Source organism: Prunus avium, chromosome 5 (genome assembly GCF_965620075.1).
Source record: "Prunus avium chromosome 5, drPruAviu1.hap1.1, whole genome shotgun sequence".
NCBI lineage: Eukaryota > Viridiplantae > Streptophyta > Magnoliopsida > Rosales > Rosaceae > Prunus > Prunus avium.
Window position 1 is genome coordinate 4057399 of NC_142288.1, and position 20850 is coordinate 4078248.

General features: G+C 38.5%; 1 protein-coding gene and 1 non-coding gene across 2 annotated transcripts; one reads left to right on the top strand and one right to left on the bottom strand.

The window, feature by feature from the left end:
* Nucleotides 1-244: 244 nt before the first annotated feature.
* On the bottom strand, nt 245-5817 carry LOC148294219 (uncharacterized). Its single transcript, XM_088253330.1, has 4 exons — nt 4764-5817; nt 3089-3224; nt 2334-2476; nt 245-255 (listed from the first exon to the last, which is right to left on the bottom strand). The coding sequence occupies exons 1-4, from the start codon at nt 5815-5817 to the stop codon at nt 245-247; spliced, it is 1344 nt and encodes a 447-aa protein (XP_088109456.1).
* A 919-nt stretch (nt 5818-6736) lies between these two features.
* On the top strand, nt 6737-6843 carry LOC148294220 (small nucleolar RNA R71). Its single transcript, XR_015836146.1, has one exon. It is a non-coding gene; the product is annotated as a small nucleolar RNA R71 (small nucleolar RNA).
* The last annotated feature ends 14007 nt before the right edge of the window (nt 6844-20850 follow it).

Sequence of the window (20850 nt, forward strand, 5' to 3'; positions counted from 1 at the left end):
CACTTCCTCTTGCTTTTGTTATTCAATCTCTTTTATTTTGGCTAAGTGCGGCACCTTCTATCTTCATTCTTCATTTAATTTGCTGCACTCATAAATTTATTATTCCATGATTCCAAATCTTCTCAAGCCACCATCCAAACAACAATTGTTTACTTCCATTAAGTCTTGTTTGTTGCTTCATCCACTTCATGTTTTTCTTTCTTACTCTTTTATGTGTGGTGGGTATGAACATAGCCAATGAACCTCAAAGTCTAGCTACAAAGAGATAAACACACAAAATAATATCAAATTAAATAAAATTAGTTACTAACAAATATAATGTAGGGATAATAAATGTGATAATTATGTACTCATCAAATACCCCCAAACCTATAATTTGCTAGTCCTCGAGCAAACTAAAATTAAAAACTAAGCATAAATGAAAACTAACTAAGCCACTTTCGTAGGGATCTCGATTGCATTTAGCGCATGCAATAAGCCTTTAAACCCCTAGGTTGCCCTAGTGGACGAGTTGTAGTCTCGTGAGGGTTTACAGGGATGATACCCCCAAACATCTGAAATTTTAAGTAACTCTCCTGCCAAATCATCATCAAGAATGTCAAAGCTCAAAAACCAAGATTCTCAATTCATGAACAAATTTAAAAGAGCGAACACAAATCCAAAACTTTAAGTTCTCCCAGTCTAAAGTCAAAGTCATTTATCACCATTAATAAACTTTTCATTTGCTTGCTTTGGTGTAAAGTGAACTAACACAGTTGAGAAGACAAAAATTCAATCATAATCACACCATCCTTGCTATCTTAGATTTTTTTTTATTTTTTTAATAAATATATACATGCTATTATGTGGACTGTGCAATGTTTAGCTCCCTTAAGCTTTCTAATTAACCCATGTAGCGAGTGTTAGGCCAATGACTCTCAAACACAAAGGCTTTAAGGCATTAGGTGTTAAAACACCCCGATGAGCTTAATAACTCGAGTTAAAAAGGCTACAAAGCTAAACAAGTCACACATGCTTTTTTTTTTTTTCTTTTTTTTTTAAAAAGAACTTCACGGTTTGACGCGAACACTCACTACTGATTAGGCAAGAGGCCCGGTTACTAAGTGAAAGTTCTCTTTTTATTCTTTTTTATTCTTTTTTTTTTAAGACAACAAAGATAAATACAATCAATCTCAAACTCTATCTTCTCAAGCGCATTAGTGTGAGTGTGAATTTTTCAAAGCTTAGCTCATAAATCATTCATTAAGTAGAAATAAATGAAAAAGACTAAAGACTGGATTAGTTATCGTATCGCTCAAGTGTTCTCAATTTTAAACTCATGCATGAATATCAAATCTCAATTTAATGCAAATATATTTCGATGACAACAAGCATAGAGGTTTTTTTTTTTTTTTTTTTTTTTTTTTTAAGGAGAAAATTTTAGAAACAAATTGTGATAACTAATTCCACTCCCCCCCCAACTTGAATGAAACATTGTCCTCAATGTATAAAACTTAGAAATAAGCAATGTTATAACAACAAATGAAGGGTATTAAAGTAAAATAAAAAAAAATTAAAATACAAAATAAATAGAAAATACAATTACAAAACAAATAACAAACAAACAAAAGAAACAGGAACCCTTAATCACACAAGTACACAAGCAACTCATGGATGACCAGTTAAGGGCCTCAGAAAAGACAGCCAGGGGTTCCGGGAAGGTGGGAGGGGTCACAATGGTCCCGCTTAAAACCCAAACTTCTTAGACACCGAAAGTGTCGCCTAAAGAACTCCTAGACACTGTATTGACAGAGACGCTCACTGGAGTTACCAAAAGTCAACTCATATTAATTTAATTATTTAAAAATTTAAAAAAAAAAAAAAAAACTTAAAATAATAACCAAATAAGTAAAGAGAAAGGATTGGAATGCTCCCCCTTGAAGCGATTAGGTCGAGCATGATACCAAGTAAAGATAGTCTGAAAATTCAATCCTGATAAACAGGATTCTCCAAGTGAATCGTGTCATCCTGCAAAACAAAATTCTCCAAAAATGGTTTAAGACGTTGACCATTAACTTTAAAAACATTACCATTCTTTGGATCCTCAATCTCTACTGCTCCAAAAGGAAAAACTTTTGTGACCACAAATGGACCTGTCCATCTGGAACGCAGTTTACCAGGAAAAATATGCAATCTTGAATTATATAAGAGAACTTTCTGTGATGGTTCAAAGTTTTTCCTCAAAATATTTCTATCATGAAAAACCTTCATTTTCTCTTTGTAAATTCGAGAGTTTTCATAAGCATCATTCCTTAATTCTGCCAACTCATTCAACTGAAGCTTCCTATTCGAACTTGCATTATTTAAACCAAAATTAAACAATTTAATTGCCCAATATGCCTTATGTTCAAGTTCAACTGGTAAATGACAAGCCTTATCGTAGACAAGTCTGTACGGTGACATCCCTATGGGGGATTTGTATGCTGTACGGTATGCCCATAAAGCATCAGTTAATCTCAAAGACCAATCTTTACGGTTAGGACTCACAGTTTTTTCCAAAATTTGTTTTATCTCCCGATTAGCAAGTTCAACTTGACCGCTTGTTTGTGGGTGATATGGGGTAGCGACTTTATGAGTGACACCATATTTTTTCATTAAAGCCTCAAAAGGTTTATTACAAAAGTGTTTCCCCCCATCACTTATTATAGCTCGAGGTGTTCCAAATCTTGAGAAAATGTTTTCTTTTAAAAACCGCAAAACAGTTTTATGATCATTATGTCGACAAGGAACAGCCTCAACCCATTTGGAAACATAATCAATACCAACCAAGATATAAAGATATCCAAAAGAAATAGGAAATGGACCCATAAAATCAATGCCCCAACAATCAAATATTTCAATTACCAAAATTGGGTTCAAAGGCATCATATTTCTACGGGTAATTGCCCCTAACTTTTGACAACGGTCACAAGTTCGACAAAAAGAATTAGTGTCTTTAAAAAGCGTAGGCCAATAAAATCCACACTGCAAAATCTTTGCAGCGGTTTTCTTTACAGAAAAATGACCACCACATGCTTCATTATGACAAAAAGAAATTACTGCATGGATTTCATTATCAGGTACACACCTCCTAATGATTTGATCAGGGCAGTATTTAAACAGATAGGGGTCATCCCAAAAGAAATTTTTAACCTCTGTAAGAAATTTCCTCTTGTCTTGAGCAGTCCAATCAGATGGAATTTTACCTGTAGCAAGAAAATTAACAATGTTAGCAAACCAAGGTAATTCCGAAATAGTAAATAATTGCTCATCTGGAAAAGAATCATTAATTGGCAATGTTTCAATGGAATCCTCAAAACTCAATCTAGACAAATGATCAGCCACTACATTTTCTACTCCCTTTTTGTCTTTGATTGTGATGTCAAATTCTTGAAGTAGTAGGATCCACCTAATCAGTCGAGCTTTAGCATCTTTCTTTTCAAAAAGGTATTTTAAAGCTGCATGGTCAGTGAAAATAACAATAGGTGATCCAACTATATAAGAACGAAACTTATCCAAAGCAAATACCACAGCAAGGAGTTCTTTTTCAGTTGTAGAATAATTCATCTAAGCACTGTTCAAGGTTCTGCTTGCATAATGGATGACATGTGGCTTCTTATCCTTTCTTTGCCCCAAAACAGCTCCAACCGCAAAATCACTGGCATCACACATAATTTCAAAAGGTAAAGTCCAGTTAGGTGGTTGCATAATTGGAGCAGATGTGAGCAATTCAATTAATTTATCAAAAGCCTTTTGACATGAATCAGACCACTCAAATTTACTGTCTTTTAATAGGAGATTACACAAGGGTCTAGATATTGCACTAAAATTCTGAATAAATCTCCTATAAAAACCAGCATGACCTAAAAATGATCTGACATCTTTAACAGTTTTTGGAACTGGCAATTTTGAAATCAATTCAATTTTAGCTTTATCCACTTCAATTCCTTTAGATGAAACAATATGACCAAGAACAATTCCAGAAGAAACCATAAAATGACATTTCTCCCAATTTAAAACAAAGTTTTTCTCTTGGCATCGAACCAACACTTTTTCCAAATTACTCAAGCAATTATCAAAAGAATCACCGAAAACAGATATATCATCCATGAAAACTTCAAGAAATTGCTCAACCATATCACTGAAAATACTGATCATGCATCTTTGAAAAGTAGCAGGAGTATTACATAATCCGAAAGGCATTCTACGAAAAGCAAAAGTACCAAAAGGACATGTAAAAGTAGTTTTTTCTTGATCTTCAATGGCAATTTCAATTTGATAATAACCTGAGTATCCATCTAAGAAGCAATAAAATTCATGACCGGCTACCCTTTCTAAGATTTGATCAATGAAAGGTAAAGGGAAATGGTCTTTTCTAGTTGCAGAATTTAGCTTTCTATAATCAATGCACATGCGCCAACTTGAAACAACTCTAGTAGGTATCAATTCATTTTTATCATTTTCAACCACAGTTATGCCAGATTTCTTAGGTACAACTTGAGTAGGACTTACCCATTTACTATCAGAGATGGAATAAATAATACCTGCATCTATTAATTTCAACACCTCAGTTTTAACAACATCTTTCATGATTGGGTTTAACCTACGCTGTGCCTCCCTGGAAGACTTGGCTTCATCCTCTAAAAATATTTTATGAGTACAAACAAGAGGACTAATTCCCTTAATGTCAGCAAGAGTCCAACCAATGGCAGATCTATGAGAATTCAACACATTAAGTAACTTACCTTCTTGCAAAGAGTCAAGTTCAGAAGATATTACCACTGGAAAAGTGTTGTTGGCCCCCAAGAATGCATGTTTAAGTCCCATGGGTAAAGGCTTCAATTCTAGATTAGGAACTTCCACATTTGATGGCAATGTCTTTTCCTTCTGAGGTGGAAGCTTCTCAAACCTTGGCGTCCATTTATCAACCTGCAAGGAATTAAATAATGAATTAAGATAAGCAATTTCCGGATCCTCAAGTAATTCAGATTCTTTAGAATTCAATAAAAGATCCTCTAAAGGTTCAGAAATACTAGTCTTCTCAAATTGATCTTGCACAAGAGCTTCAATCAAGTTCACCACTGCACAATCATCATCTTCATAAGGTCGCCTGAAAACATTAAAAATGTTAATTTCCAATGTCATGTTACCAAAACTGAGTTTCATTACCCCACTTCTGCAACTAATGTGTGCGTCACATGTAGCAAGGAAGGGACGTCCTAAAATGACAGGAATTTCATTTTCAGAATGCAAAACAGGTTGTGTATCCAAAACAACAAAGTCAACAGGGTAGTAAAATTTGTCCACTTGGACCAATACATCCTCAATTACCCCTCTCGGCACTCGTACAGAACGATCAGCAAGTTGCAACTTCATTGTTGTGGGCTTCAATTCACCAAGACCTAACTGCAAATATACTGAATATGGCAATAAATTTACACTAGCCCCCAAATCAAGCAAAGCACAATTGATGTAATTTTTTCCAATTACACATGAAAGAGTAGGACTTCCTGGATCTTTGTATTTAGGAGGGACCTTATGTTGCAACAATGCACTCACATGTTCAGTCAAAAATGCAGTTTTCTTCACCTGATGCTTTCTTTTAAAAGTGCACAGATCTTTTAAAAATTTAGCATAAGAAGGGATCTGTTTAATAGAATCTAACAAAGGAATATTAACTTTGACTTCTTTAAAAACATCCAAAATTTCAGAATTTTGATTCAATTTCTTTGGAGGATTTAAAGCTTGAGGAAAAGGAGCAGGAAAATGATATTCATTTGATTCATTCAAGTTGGACATGTTAAGTTTATCATTATTCTTAGATTTTTCAACTTCCTTCGGTGAAGGTGTGTTATCAATTATTTTACCACTTCTAAGAGCAATGACAGACTTAGCATGTTCAATTGAGGTTTCACACGAATTAACATTCTTTGGATTTGGTTGAGTTTGAGAAGGAAATTTTCCTTTTTCATTTATTGCAAAAGAATTTGTCAATTTAGAAATTTGGCTTTTAATTTCTTTATTTTCTTCAACCATTTGACCAAACAAGGTATCATACCTTTGATTTTGCTTCTGTTGTTCCTGCATAAATGCTTGAAGAGTATCGCTCAAAGAAGGTCTAGCATTAAATGTATTAGTTGCAGGAAACTGATGATTGAAAGAATTTCTATCACTTACTTGAGGTTGTGAATCATTGCTCCAACGAAAGTTTGGATAATTCCTTGTTGCTGGATTGTAAGTGTTGGAAAAAGGAGAATACTGTTGTTTGAAGTTTCCAACGGTAGCACAACGCTCCTCATAAGCTCCTTTCATTTCCTGAAAAATTGGGCAGTTTTTAACAGTATGACCAATCTCATAACAAGAATCACATACTTGATTAACATCAGCTTGAAAAACAGGTTGAGGCAAATTTGATTTTTCCGTTTTCAAAGCAGCTATCTCTTTAGTCAAAACCTCAAATTTTAATTTCCAATCATCTTCTTCTTTTAATTGGTAAATTCCTTTATTAGTAGAAGATGTGACAATTCTTGAACGATCAGTGGTTTCAACTAGACTGGGGACAGTCCATTGATGAGCTTTTTCAGCAATTTCATCCAAAAATTCTAGGGCATCATCAGGGTCTTTTTGCATAAAATTTCCATTACACATAGACTCAACAAATTGGCGATCACGAGGGAGAAGTCCCTCATAGATATAACTAGCAAGACGCCAGTTTTCAAAGCCATGGTGTGGGCACAAATTCAAAAGCTCTTTAAATTTTTCCCAAGTTTGGTACAAAGTTTCATTTTCTTTTTGAGAGAAATTTGAGATTCTTTTCTTAAGAGCAATTGTCTTGTGATTTGGAAAATATTTGTTAAAAAATGCTTGAGTCATTTCCCCCCAAGAACCTATGGATCTAGCCCTTAATGAATACAACCAACTTTTAGCCTTTTCTTTTAAGGAAAAAGGAAAAAATTTCAACCTTATGAAATTAATCCTATCAAGTTGAACATTGTAAAAAGTGCCAATAGCCTCTTCAAATTCCCTCACATGCACATAAGGATTTTCACTTTCCATGCCATGAAAAATGGGAAGCAGTTGAATCATTCCAGGTTTGAAATCATAATTTGGCATGTTAGGTGGAAACATGATGCATGAAGGATTTGGTGCACGAATAGGATGCAAAAATGTCTCTAAAGTTCTAGGTGCAACTACTTCTCTTATTTCATCATTCACAATCTGAGCATTAACCATTTGTTCATTATTCGCAATTTCTTGTTCATCATTCACAATTGCTGCCATGCTTTCAGATTTGTTGGATATTTCAGTTGAAGAAGTTGAAGCAGAATGTTCTAAATTAACAGTTTCAGACTTTTTGACAAACCTTCCTAGATGATCTCTAGGTCGCATAAAGTAAATAAATAAATATAAAAAAACAAAAACAAAAATAAAATAAAACAAAAAATTAAAAAATAAATAAATTATTAACAATAAGATGAAAGTTGGAAAGAGTGTACCATATGTGAAGAATTTCACATAACCAGCAAACCTCTGACCAAGGGGATCTCTGTACTCTTTGACCAGCCGCTCCCCGGCAACGGCGCCAATTTGTTCGCACCACTTTGCAAAACCCAAGGGAGATGTCGTATAGCAGTGTAGCTCGGAAGTCCGAGTGTCGTATCCACAGAGAGCAGTGTAAAGAAAATAACAGAGATGAAAAAGAACAATTATGATTGAGAGGTAGATTTATGCAAGATTTGATTTAGAGAAAATTTAATTGATTAAAACACTAAGGCATTGGGGTTCCACTTTTAACATAAGCATGCAACTCTTAATAATTTGATCCACAAAATATTTTCCACTGTAGTTGTTCAAAATAATTAAAGCTCTTTTTAATTTCCTTTAGAAGTATTCTAAGCATAACTTGTACCATTGGCAACAAACTATCAAAAAATAAACTTCATCGAAATTCTATTAATCTTTAGTAATTCTCTTCTCTTTTAAAAGCATGAAAGTTTTTACTACACAATGGGAAAAACATGATTGAACCCATGAAATAGATTATCAAACATTCATCAATTAATTAAAAAGAAAACTACAAATTCCATTTGAACAAAAAACTACAAATTCACATTAAAGCTTAAGTTTGGATCAAACTAATAACAATTACACACTCATATTAAAAGCTTTCCCCCTAGCCTTAGCTAGGGAGTTAGTTCCCCATAAAATAAAAATAAAACAGAAATTTAGAACTAGAAGAATTGGAGGAAGGAGAGAGAGCTCAAGAGAAGATTGTGAGCTTGGTGTATTTTCCTTCTATGGCAACACTCTATTTATAGAGAATGGGAACTGCTCATGTTGCAACTTGCTTTGATTAAACTATTATTCCACATTGCTACTACCAAGTGTTTCACCCGTCAATTGCCATCAAATGCTTCCTTTTGCTTAATTCATTGTGTTGATGACTCCACTTCCTCTTGCTTTTGTTATTCAATCTCTTTTATTTTGGCTAAGTGCGGCACCTTCTATCTTCATTCTTCATTTAATTTGCTGCACTCATAAATTTATTATTCCATGATTCCAAATCTTCTCAAGCCACCATCCAAACAACAATTGTTTACTTCCATTAAGTCTTGTTTGTTGCTTCATCCACTTCATGTTTTTCTTTCTTACTCTTTTATGTGTGGTGGGTATGAACATAGCCAATGAACCTCAAAGTCTAGCTACAAAGAGATAAACACACAAAATAATATCAAATTAAATAAAATTAGTTACTAACAAATATAATGTAGGGATAACAAATGTGATAATTATGTACTCATCACACTCCAATTAGGAACGAACTGCCGTGGAACTTGAATTGTCCAATTTCGAACACCAATTGATTTCGGATCGAGCCTAAAACTTGGGCAACATCATAATATGGAGGGAGGAGTCGTTTGGTGAGTTTTGAGTGAAATCCAAACGCTAGAAGTATGGAATACACCAACCACTCCAATTAGGACCGAACGGCCGTTGAACTTGAATTCTCCAATTTGGAACACCTATTGACTTCGGATCGAGCCCCAAACTTGGGCAACATCATAATATGGTGGGAGGAGTCATTTGGTGAGTTTTGAGTGAAATCCAATCGCTAGAAGTATGGAATACACCAACCACTCCAATTAGGAACGAACTGCTGTTGAACTTGAATTGTCCAATTTCTCACACCTATTGATTTCGAATCGAGCCCAAAACTTGGGCAACATCATAATATGGTGGGAGGAGTCATTTGGTGAGTTTTGAGCGAAATCCAATCGCTAGAAGTATGGAATACACCAACCACTCCAATTAGGAACGAACTGCCATTGAACTTGAATTGTCGAATTTGGAACACCTATTGATTTCGGATCGAGCCTAAAACTTGGGCAACATCATAATATAGTGGGAGGAGTCATTTGGTGAGTTTTGAGTGAAATCCAATCGCTAGAAGTATGGAATACACCAACCACTCCAATTAGGAACGCACTGCCGTCGAACTTGAATTGTCCAATTTGGAACACCTATTGATTTCGGATCGAGCCCAAAACTTGGGCAACATCATAATATGGTGGGAGGAGTCATTTGGTTAGTTTTGAGTGAAATCCAATCGCTAGAAGTATGGAATACACCAACCACTCCAATTAGGAACGAACTGCCGTTGAACTTGAATTGTCCAATTTCTCACACCTATTGATTTCGGATCGAACCCCAAACTTGGGCAACATCATAATATGGTGGGAGGAGTCATTTGGTGAGTTTTGAGTGAAATCCAATCGGTAGAAGTATGGAATACACCAACCACTCCAATTAGGAACGAACTGCCGTTGAACTTGAATTGTCCAATTTCTCACACCTATTTATTTCGGATCGATCCCCAAACTTGGGCAACATCATAATATGGTGGGAGGAGTCATTTGGGGAGTTTTGAGTGAAATCCAATCGCTAGAAGTATGGAATACACCAACCACTCCAATTAGGAACGAACTGCCGTTGAACTTTAATTGTCCAATTTCGAACACCTATTGCTTTCGGATCAGGCCCAAAACTTGGGCAACATCATAATATGGTGCGAGGAGTCATTTGGTTAGTTTTGAGTGAAATCCAATTGCTAGAAGTATGGAATACACCAACCACTCCAATTAGGAACGAACTGCCGTTGAACTTGAATTGTCCAATTTGGAACACCTATTGATTTCGGATCGAGCCCCAAACTTGGGCAACATCATAATATGGTGGGACGAGTCATTTGGTGAGTTTTGAGTGAAATCCAATCGCTGGAAGTATGGAATACACCAACCACTCCAATTAGGAACGAACTGCCGTTGAACTTGAATTGTCCAATTTCTCACACCTATTGATTTCGGATCGATCCCCAAACTTGGGCAACATCATCATATGGTGGGAGGAGTCATTTGGTGAGTTTTGAGTGAAATCCAATCGCTAGAAGTATGGAATACACCAACCACTCCAGTTAAGAACGAACTGTCGTTGAACTTGAATTGTCCAATTTCTCACACCTATTGATTTCGGATCGAGCCCAAAACTTGGGCAACATCATAATATGGTGGGAGGAGTCATTTGGTTAGTTTTGAGTGAAATCCAATCGCTAGAAGTATGGAATACACCAACCACTCCAATTAGGAACGAACTGCCGTTGAACTTGAATTGTGCAATTTCTCACACCTATTGATTTCGGATCGAGCCCAAAACTTGGGCAACATCATAATATGGTGGGAGGAGTCATTTGGTGAGTTTTGAGTGAAATCCAATCGCTAGAAGTATGGAATACCCCAACCACTCCAATTAGGAACGAACTGCGGTTGAACTTGAATTGTCCAATTTCTCACACCTATTGATTTCGGATCGATCCCCAAACTTGGGCAACATCATAATATGGTGGGAGGAGTCATTTGGTGAGTTTTGAGTGAAATCCAATCGCTAGAAGTATGGAATACACCAACCACTCCAGTTAAGAACGAACTGCCGTTGAACTTGAATTGTCCAATTTCTCACACCTATTGATTTCGGATCGATCCCCAAACTTGGGCAACATGATAATATGGTGGGAGGAGTCATTTGGTGAGTTTTGAGTGAAATCCAATCGCTAGAAGTATGGAATACACCAACCACTCCAATTAAGAACGAACTGCCGTTGAACTTGAATTGTCCAATTTCTCACACCTATTGATTTCGGATTGAGCCCAAAACTTGGGCAACAACATAATATGGTGGGAGGACGCATTTGGTGGGTTTTGAGCGAAATCCAATCGCTAGAAGTATGGAATACCCCAACCACTCCAATTAGGAACGAACTGCCGTTGAACTTGAATTGTGCAATTTCTCACACCTATTGATTTCGGATCGAGCCCAAAACTTGGGCAACATCATAATATGGTGGGAGGAGTCATTTGGTGAGTTTTGAGTGAAATCCAATCGCTAGAAGTATGGAATACACCAACCACTCCAATTAGGAACGAACTGCCGTTGAACTTGAATTGTCCAATATGGAACACCTATTGATTTTTGATCGAGCCCCAAACCTGGGCAACATCGTAATATGGTGGGAGGAGTCGTTTGGTGAGTTTTGAGTGAAATCCAATCGCTAGAAGTATGGAATACACCAACCACTCCAATTAGGAACGAACTGCGGTTGAACTTGAATTGTCCAATTTCTCACACCTATTGATTTCGGATCGATCCCCAAACTTGGGCAACATCATAATATGGTGGGAGGAGTCATTTGGTGAGTTTTGAGTGAAATCCAATCGCTAGAAGTATGGAATACACCAACCACTCCAATTAGGAACGAACTGCCGTTGAACTTGAATTGTCCAATTTCTCACACCTATTGATTTCGGATCGAGCCCAAAACTTGGGCAACATCATAATAAGGCGGGAGGAGTCATTTGGTCAGTTTTGAGTGAAATCCAATCGCTAGAAGTATGAAATACACCAACCACTCCATTTAGGAACGAACTGCCGTTGAACTTGAATTGTCCAATTTGGAACACCTATTGATTTCGGATCGAGCCCAAAACACGGGCAACATCATAATATGGTGGGAGGAGTCATTTAGTGAGTTTTGAGTGAAATCCAATCTCTAGAAGTATGGAATACACCAACCACTCCCATTTGGAACGAACTGCCGTTGAACTTGAATTGTCCAATTTCTAACACCTATTGATTTCGGATCGAACCTCAAACTTGTGCAACATCATAATATGGTGAGAGGAGTCATTTGGTGAGTTTTGTTTGAAATCCAATCGCTAGAAGTATGGAATACACCAACCACTCCAATTAGGAACGAACTGCCGTTGAACTTGAATTGTCCAATTTGGAACACCTATTGATTTCGGATCGAGCCCAAAACTTGGGCAACATCATAATATGGTGGGAGGAGTCATTTGGTTAGTTTTGAGTGAAATCCAATCGCTAGAAGTATGGAATACACCAACCACTCCAATTAGGAACGAACTGCCGTTGAACTTGAATTGTCCAATTTCTCACTCCTATTGATTTCGGATCGAGCCCCAAACTTGGGCAAAATCATAATATGGTGGGAGGAGTCATTTGGTGAGTTTTGAGTGAAATCCAATCGCTAGAAGTATGGAATACACCAACCACTCCAATTAGGAACGAACTGCCGTTGAACTTGAATTGTCCAATTTCTCACACCTATTGACTTTGGATCGAGCCCAAAACTTGGGCAACATCATAATATGGTGGGAGTAGTCATTTGGTTAGTTTTGAGTGAAATCCAATCGCTATAAGTTTGGAATACACCGACTACTCCAATTAGGAACGAACTGCCGTTGAACTTGAATTGTCAAATTTGGAACACCTATTGATTTCGGATCGAGCCCAAAACTTGGGCAACATCATAATATGGTGGGAGGAGTCATTTGGTTAGTTTTGAGTGAAATCCAATCGCTAGAAGTATGGAATACACCAACCACTCCAATTAGGAACGAACTGCCGTTGAACTTGAATTGTCCAATATGGAACACCTATTGATTTTTGATCGAGCCCCAAACCTGGGCAACATCGTAATATGGTGGGAGGAGTCGTTTGGTGAGTTTTGAGTGAAATCCAATCGCTAGAAGTATGGAATACACCAACCACTCCAATTAGGAACGAACTGCGGTTGAACTTGAATTGTCCAATTTCTCACACCTATTGATTTCGGATCGATCCCCAAACTTGGGCAACATCATAATATGGTGGGAGGAGTCATTTGGTGAGTTTTGAGTGAAATCCAATCGCTAGAAGTATGGAATACACCAACCACTCCAATTAAGAACGAACTGCCGTTGAACTTGAATTGTCCAATTTCTCACACCTATTGATTTCGGATTGAGCCCAAAACTTGAGCAACAACATAATATGGCGGGAGGACGCATTTGGTGGGTTTTGAGCGAAATCCAATCGCTAGAAGTATGGAATACCCCAACCACTCCAATTAGGAACGAACTGCCGTTGAACTTGAATTGTCCAATTTGGAACACCTATTGATTTCGGATCGAGCCCAAAACTTGGGCAACATCATAATATGGTGCGAGGAGTCATTTGGTGAGTTTTTAGTGAAATCCAATCGCTAGAAGTATGGAATACACCAACCACTCCAATTAGGAACGAACTGCCGTTGAACTTGAATTGTCTAGTTTCTCACACCTATTGATTTCGGATCGAGCCCCAAACTTGGGCAACATCATAATATGGTGGGAGGAGTCATTTGGTGAATTTTTCGTGAAATCCAATCGCTGGAAGTGTGGAATACACCAACCACTCCAATTAGGAACGAACTGCCGTTGAACTTGAATTGTCCAATTTCTCACACCTATTGATTTCGGATCGAGCCCAAAACTTGGGCAACATCATAATATGGTGGGAGGAGTCATTTGGTGAGTTTTGAGTGAAATCCAATCGCTAGAAGTGTGGAATACACCAACCACTCCAATTTGGAACGAACTGCCGTTGAACTTGAATTGTCCAATTTCTCACACCTATTGATTTCGGATCGAGCCCAAAACTTGGGCAACATCATAATAAGGCGGGAGGAGTCATTTGGTCAGTTTTGAGTGAAATCCAATCGCTAGAAGTATGAAATACACCAACCACTCCATTTAGGAATGAACTGCCGTTGAACTTGAATTGTCCAATTTGGAACACCTATTGATTTCGGATCGAGCCCAAAACACGGGCAACATCATAATATGGTGGGAGGAGTCATTTAGTGAGTTTTGAGTGAAATCCAATCTCTAGAAGTATGGAATACACCAACCACTCCCATTTGGAACGAACTGTCGTTGAACTTGAATTGTCCAATTTCTAACACCTATTGATTTCGGATCGAACCTCAAACTTGTGCAACATCATAATATGGTGAGAGGAGTCATTTGGTGAGTTTTGTTTGAAATCCAATCGCTAGAAGTATGGAATACACCAACCACTCCAATTAGGAACGAACTGCCGTTGAACTTGAATTGTCCAATTTGGAACACCTATTGATTTCGGATCGAGCCCAAAACTTGGGCAACATCATAATATCGTGGGAGGAGTCATTTGGTTAGTTTTGAGTGAAATCCAATCGCTAGAAGTATGGAATACACCAACCACTCCAATTAGGAACGAACTGCCGTTGAACTTGAATTGTCCAATTTCTCACTCCTATTGATTTCGGATCGAGCCCCAAACTTGGGCAAAATCATAATATGGTGGGAGGAGTCATTTGGTGAGTTTTGAGTGAAATCCAATCGCTAGAAGTATGGAATACACCAACCACTCCAATTAGGAACGAACTGCCGTTGAACTTGAATTGTCCAATTTCTCACACCTATTGACTTTGGATCGAGCCCAAAACTTGGGCAACATCATAATATGGTGGGAGTAGTCATTTGGTTAGTTTTGAGTGAAATCCAATCGCTATAAGTATGGAATACACCGACTACTCCAATTAGGAACGAACTGCCGTTGAACTTGAATTGTCAAATTTGGAACACCTATTGATTTCGGATCGAGCCCAAAACTTGGGCAACATCATAATATGGTGGGAGGAGTCATTTGGTTAGTTTTGAGTGAAATCCAATCGCTAGAAGTATGGAATACACCAACCACTCCAATTAGGAACGAACTGCCGTTGAACTTGAATTGTCCAATTTCTCACACCTATTGATTTCGGATCGAGCCCAAAACTTGGGCAACATCATAATATGGTGGGAGGAGTCATTTGGTTAGTTTTGAGTGAAATCCAATCGCTAGAAGTATGGAATACACCAACCACTCCAATTAGGAACGAACTGCCGTTGAAATTGAATTGTCCAATTTGGAACACCTATTGATTTCGGATCGTGCCCGAAACTTGGGCAACATCATTATATGGTGGGAGGAGTCAATTGGTTAGTTTTGAGTGAAATCCAATCGCTAGAAGTATGGAATACACCAACCATTCTAATTAGGAACAAACTGCCGTTGAACTTGAATTGTCCAATTTCTCACACCTATTGATTTCGGATCGAACCTAAAACTTGGGTAACATCATAATATGGTGGGAGGAGTCATTTGGTGAGTTTTGAGTGAAATCCAATCGCTAGAAGTGTGGAATACACCAACCACTCCAATTTGGAACGAACTGCCGTTGAACTTGAATTGTCCAATTTCTCACACCTATTGATTTCGGATCGAGCCCCAAACTTGGGCAACATCATAATATGGTGGGAGGAGTCATTTGGTGAGTTTTGAGTGAAATCCAATTGCTGGAAGTATGGAATACACCAACCACTCCAATTGGGAACGAACTGCCGTTGAAATTGAATTGTCCGATTTCGAACACCAATTGATTTCGGATCAAACCCAAAACTTGGGCAACATCATAATATGGTGGGAGGAGTCATTTGGTGAGTTTTGAGTGAAATCCAATCGTTAGAAGTATGGAATACACCAACCACTCCAATTAGGAACGAACTGCCGTTGAACTTGAATTGTCCAGTTTCTCACACCTATTGATTTCGGATCGAGCCCAAAACTTGGGCAACATCATAATATGGTGGGAGGAGTCATTTGGTGAGTTTTGAGTGAAATCCAATCGCTAGAAGTGTGGAATACAACAACCACTCCAATTAGGAACGAACTACCGTTGAACTTGAATTGTCCAATTTCTCGCACCTATTGATTTTGGATCGAGCCCAAAACATGGGCAACATCATAATATGGTGGGAGTAGTCATTTCGTTAGTTTTGAGTGAAATCCAATCGCTAGAAGTATGGAATACACCAACCACTCCAATTAGGAACGAACTGCCGTAGAACTTGAATTGTCCAATTTGGAACACCAATTGATTTCGGATCGAGCCCAAAACTTGGGCAACATCATAATATAGTGGGAGGAGTCATTTGGTGAGTTTTGAGTGAAATCCAATCGCTAGAAGTATGGAATACACCAACCACTCCAATTAGGTACGAACTGCCGTTGAACTTGAATTGTCCAATTTTGAACACCTATTGATTTCGGATCGAGCCCAAAACTTGGGCAACATCATAATATGGTGGGAGGAGTCATTTGGTTAGTTTTGAGTGAAATCCAATCGCTAGAAGGATGGGATACACCAACCACTCCAATTAGGAACGAACTGCCGTTGAACTCGAATTGTCCAATTTGGAACACCTATTGATTTCGGATCGAGAGCAAAACTTGGGCAACATCATAATATGGTGGGACGAGTCATTTGGTGAGTGTTGAGAGAAATCCAATCGCTAGAAGTATGGAATACACCAACCACTCCAATTAGGAACGAACTGCCGTTTAACTTGAATTGTCCAATTCGGAACACCTATTGATTTCAGATCAAGCCCGAAACATGGGCAACATCATAATATGGTGGGAGGAGTCATTTGGTGCGTTTTGAGTGAAATCCAATCGCTATAAGTATGGAATACACCAACCACTCCCATTAGGAACGAACTGCCGTTGAACTTGAATTGTCCAATTTCTCACACCTATTGATTTCGGATCGAGCCCAAAACATGGGCAACATCATAATATGGTGGGAGGAGTCATTTGGTGAGATTTGAGTGAAATCCAATCGCTAGAAGTGTGGAATACACCAACCACTCCAATTAGGAACGAACTGCCGTTGAACTTGAATTGTCCAATTTCTCACACCTATTGATTTCGGATCGAGCCCAAAAGTTGGGCAACATCATAATATGGTGGGAGGAGTCATTTGGTGTGATTTGAGTGAAATCCAATCGCTAGAAGTATGGAATACACCAACCACTCCAATTAGGAACGAACTGCCGTTGAACTTGAATTGTCCAATTTGGAACACCTATTGATTTCGGATCAAGCCCAAAACATGGGCAACATCATAATATGGTGGGAGGAATCATTTGGTAAGTTTTGAGTGAAATCCAATCGCTATAAGTATGGAATACACCAACCACTCCCATTAGGAACGAACTGCCGTTGAACTTGAATTTTCCAATTTCTAACAGATATTGATTTCGGATCGAACCCCGAACTTGTGCAACATCATAATATGGTGGGAGGAGTCGTTTGGTGAGGTTTGAGTGAAATCCAATCGCTAGAAGTATGGAAAACACCAACCACTCCAATCAGGAACGAACTGCCGTTGAACTTGAATTGTCCAATTTGGAACACCTATTGATTTCGGATCGAGCCCAAAACTTGGGAAACATCATAATATGGTGGGAGTAGTCATTTGGTGAGTTTTGAGTGAAATCCAAACGCTAGAAGTATGGAATACACCAACCACTCCAATTAGGAACGAACTGCCGTTGAAATTGAATTGTCCAATTTGGAACACTTATTGATTTTGGATCGAGCCCAAAACTTGGGCAAAATCATAATATGGTGGGAGGATTCATTTGGTGAGTTTTGACTTAAATCCAAACGCTAGAAGTATGGAATACACCAACCACTCCAATTTGGAACGAACTGCCGTTGAACTTGAATTGTCCAATTTCGAACACCTATTGATTTCGCATCGAGCCCAAAACTTGGGCAACATCATAATATAGTGGGAGGAGTCATTTGGTGAGGTTTGAGTGAAATCCAATCGCTAGAAGTATGGAATACACCAACCACTCCAATTAGGAACGAACTGCCGTTGAACTTGAATTGTCCAATTTCTCACTCCTATTGATTTCGGATCGAGCCCCAAACTTGGGCAACATCATAATATGGTGGGAGGAGTCATTTGGTGAGTTTTGAGTGAAATCCAATCGCTAGAAGTATGGAAAACACCAACCACTCCAATTAGGAACGAACTGCCGTTAAACTTGAATTGTCCAATTTCTCACACCTATTGACTTCGGATCGAGCCCAAAACTTGGACAACATCATACTATGGTGGGAGGAGTCATTTGGTTAGTTTTGAGTGAAATCCAATCGCTAGAAGTATGGAATACACCAACCACTCCAATTAGGAACGAACTGCCGTTGAACTTGAATTGTCCAATTTGGAACACCTATTGATTTCGGATCGAGCCCAAAACTTGGGCAACATCATAATATGGTGGGAGGAGTCATTTGGTTAGTTTTGAGTGAAATCCAATCGCTAGAAGTATGGAATACACCAACCACTCCAATTAGGAACGAACTGCCGTTGAAATTGAATTGTCCAATTTGGAAAACTTATTGATTTCGGATCGAGCCCAAAACTTGGGCAAAATCATAATATGGTGGGAGGATTCATTTGGTGAGTTTTGACTTAAATCCAAACGCTAGAAGTATGGAATACACCAACCACTCCAATTTGGAACGAACTGCCGTTGAACTTGAATTGTCCAATTTCGAACACCTATTGATTTCGGATCGAGCCCAAAACTTGGGCAACATCATAATATAGTGGGAGGAGTCATTTGGTGAGTTTTGAGTGAAATCCAATCGCTAGAAGTATGGAATACACCAACCACTCCAATTAGGAACGAACTGCCGTTGAACTTGAATTGTCCAATTTCTCACACCTATTGATTTCGGATCGAGCCCCAAACTTGGGCAACATCATAATATGGTGGGAGGAGTCATTTGGTGAGTTTTGAGTGAAATCCAATCGCTAGAAGTATGGAATACACCAACCACTCCAATTAGGAACGAACTGCCTTTGAACTTGAATTGTCCAATTTCTCACACCTATTGATTTCGGATCGAGCCCAAAACTTGGGCAACACCATAATATGGTGGGAGGAGTCATTTGGTGGGTTTTGAGCGAAATCCAATCGCTTGAAGTATGGAATACACCAACCACTCCAATTAGGAACGAACTGCCATTGAACTTGAATTGTCCAATTTGGAACACCGATTGATTTCGAAGCGAGCCCAAAACTTGGGCAACATGATATTATAGTGGGAGGAGTCATTTGGTGAGTTTTGAGTGAAATCCAATCGCTAGAAGTATGGAATACACCAACCACTCCAATTAGGAACGAACTGCCGTTGAACCTGAATTGTCCAATTTCTCACACCTATTGACTTCGGATCGAGCCCAAAACTTGGACAACATCATACTATGGTGGGAGGAGTCATTTGGTTAGTTTTGAGTGAAATCCAATCGCTAGAAGTATGGAATACACCAACCACTCCAATTAGGAACGAACTGCCGTTGAACTTGAATTGTCCAATTTGGAACACCTATTGATTTCGGATCGAGCCCAAAACTTGGGCAACATCATAATATGGTGGGAGGAGTCATTTGGTTAGTTTTGAGTGAAATCCAATCGCTAGAAGTATGGAATACACCAACCACTCCAATTAGGAACGAACTGCCGTTGAAATTGAATTGTCCAAATTGGAAAACTTATTGATTTCGGATCGAGCCCAAAACTTGGGCAAAATCATAATATGGTGGGAGGATTCATTTGGTGAGTTTTGACTTAAATCCAAACGCTAGAAGTATGGAATACACCAACCACTCCAATTTGGAACGAACTGCCGTTGAACTTGAATTGTCCAATTTCGAACACCTATTGATTTCGGATCGAGCCCAAAACTTGGGCAACATCATAATATAGTGGGAGGAGTCATTTGGTGAGTTTTGAGTGAAATCCAATCGCTAGAAGTATGGAATACACCAACCACTCCAATTAGGAACGAACTGCCGTTGAACTTGAATTGTCCAATTTCTCACACCTATTGATTTCGGATCGAGCCCCAAACTTGGGCAACATCATAATATGGTGGGAGGAGTCATTTGGTGAGTTTTGAGTGAAATCCAATCGCTAGAAGTATGGAATACACCAACCACTCCAATTAGGAACGAACTGCCTTTGAACTTGAATTGTCCAATTTCTCACACCTATTGATTTCGGATCGAGCCCAAAACTTGGGCAACACCATAATATGGTGGGAGGAGTCATTTGGTGGGTTTTGAGCGAAATCCAATCGCTTGAAGTATGGAATACACCAACCACTCCAATTAGGAACGAACTGCCATTGAACTTGAATTGTCCAATTTGGAACACCGATTGATTTCGAAGCGAGCCCAAAACTTGGGCAACATGATATTATAGTGGGAGGAGTCATTTGGTGAGTTTTGAGTGAAATCCAATCGCTAGAAGTATGGAATACACCAACCACTCCAATTAGGAACGAACTGCCGTTGAACTTGAATTGTCCAATTTGGAACACTTATTGATTTCGGATCGAGCCCCAAACTTGGGCAACATCATAATATGGTGGGAGGAGTCATTTGGTGAGTTTTGAGTGAAATCCAATCGCTAGAAGTATGGAATACACCAACCACTCCAATTAGGAACGAACTGCCGTTGAACTTGAATTTTCCAATTTGGAACACTTATTGATTTCGGATCGAGCCCC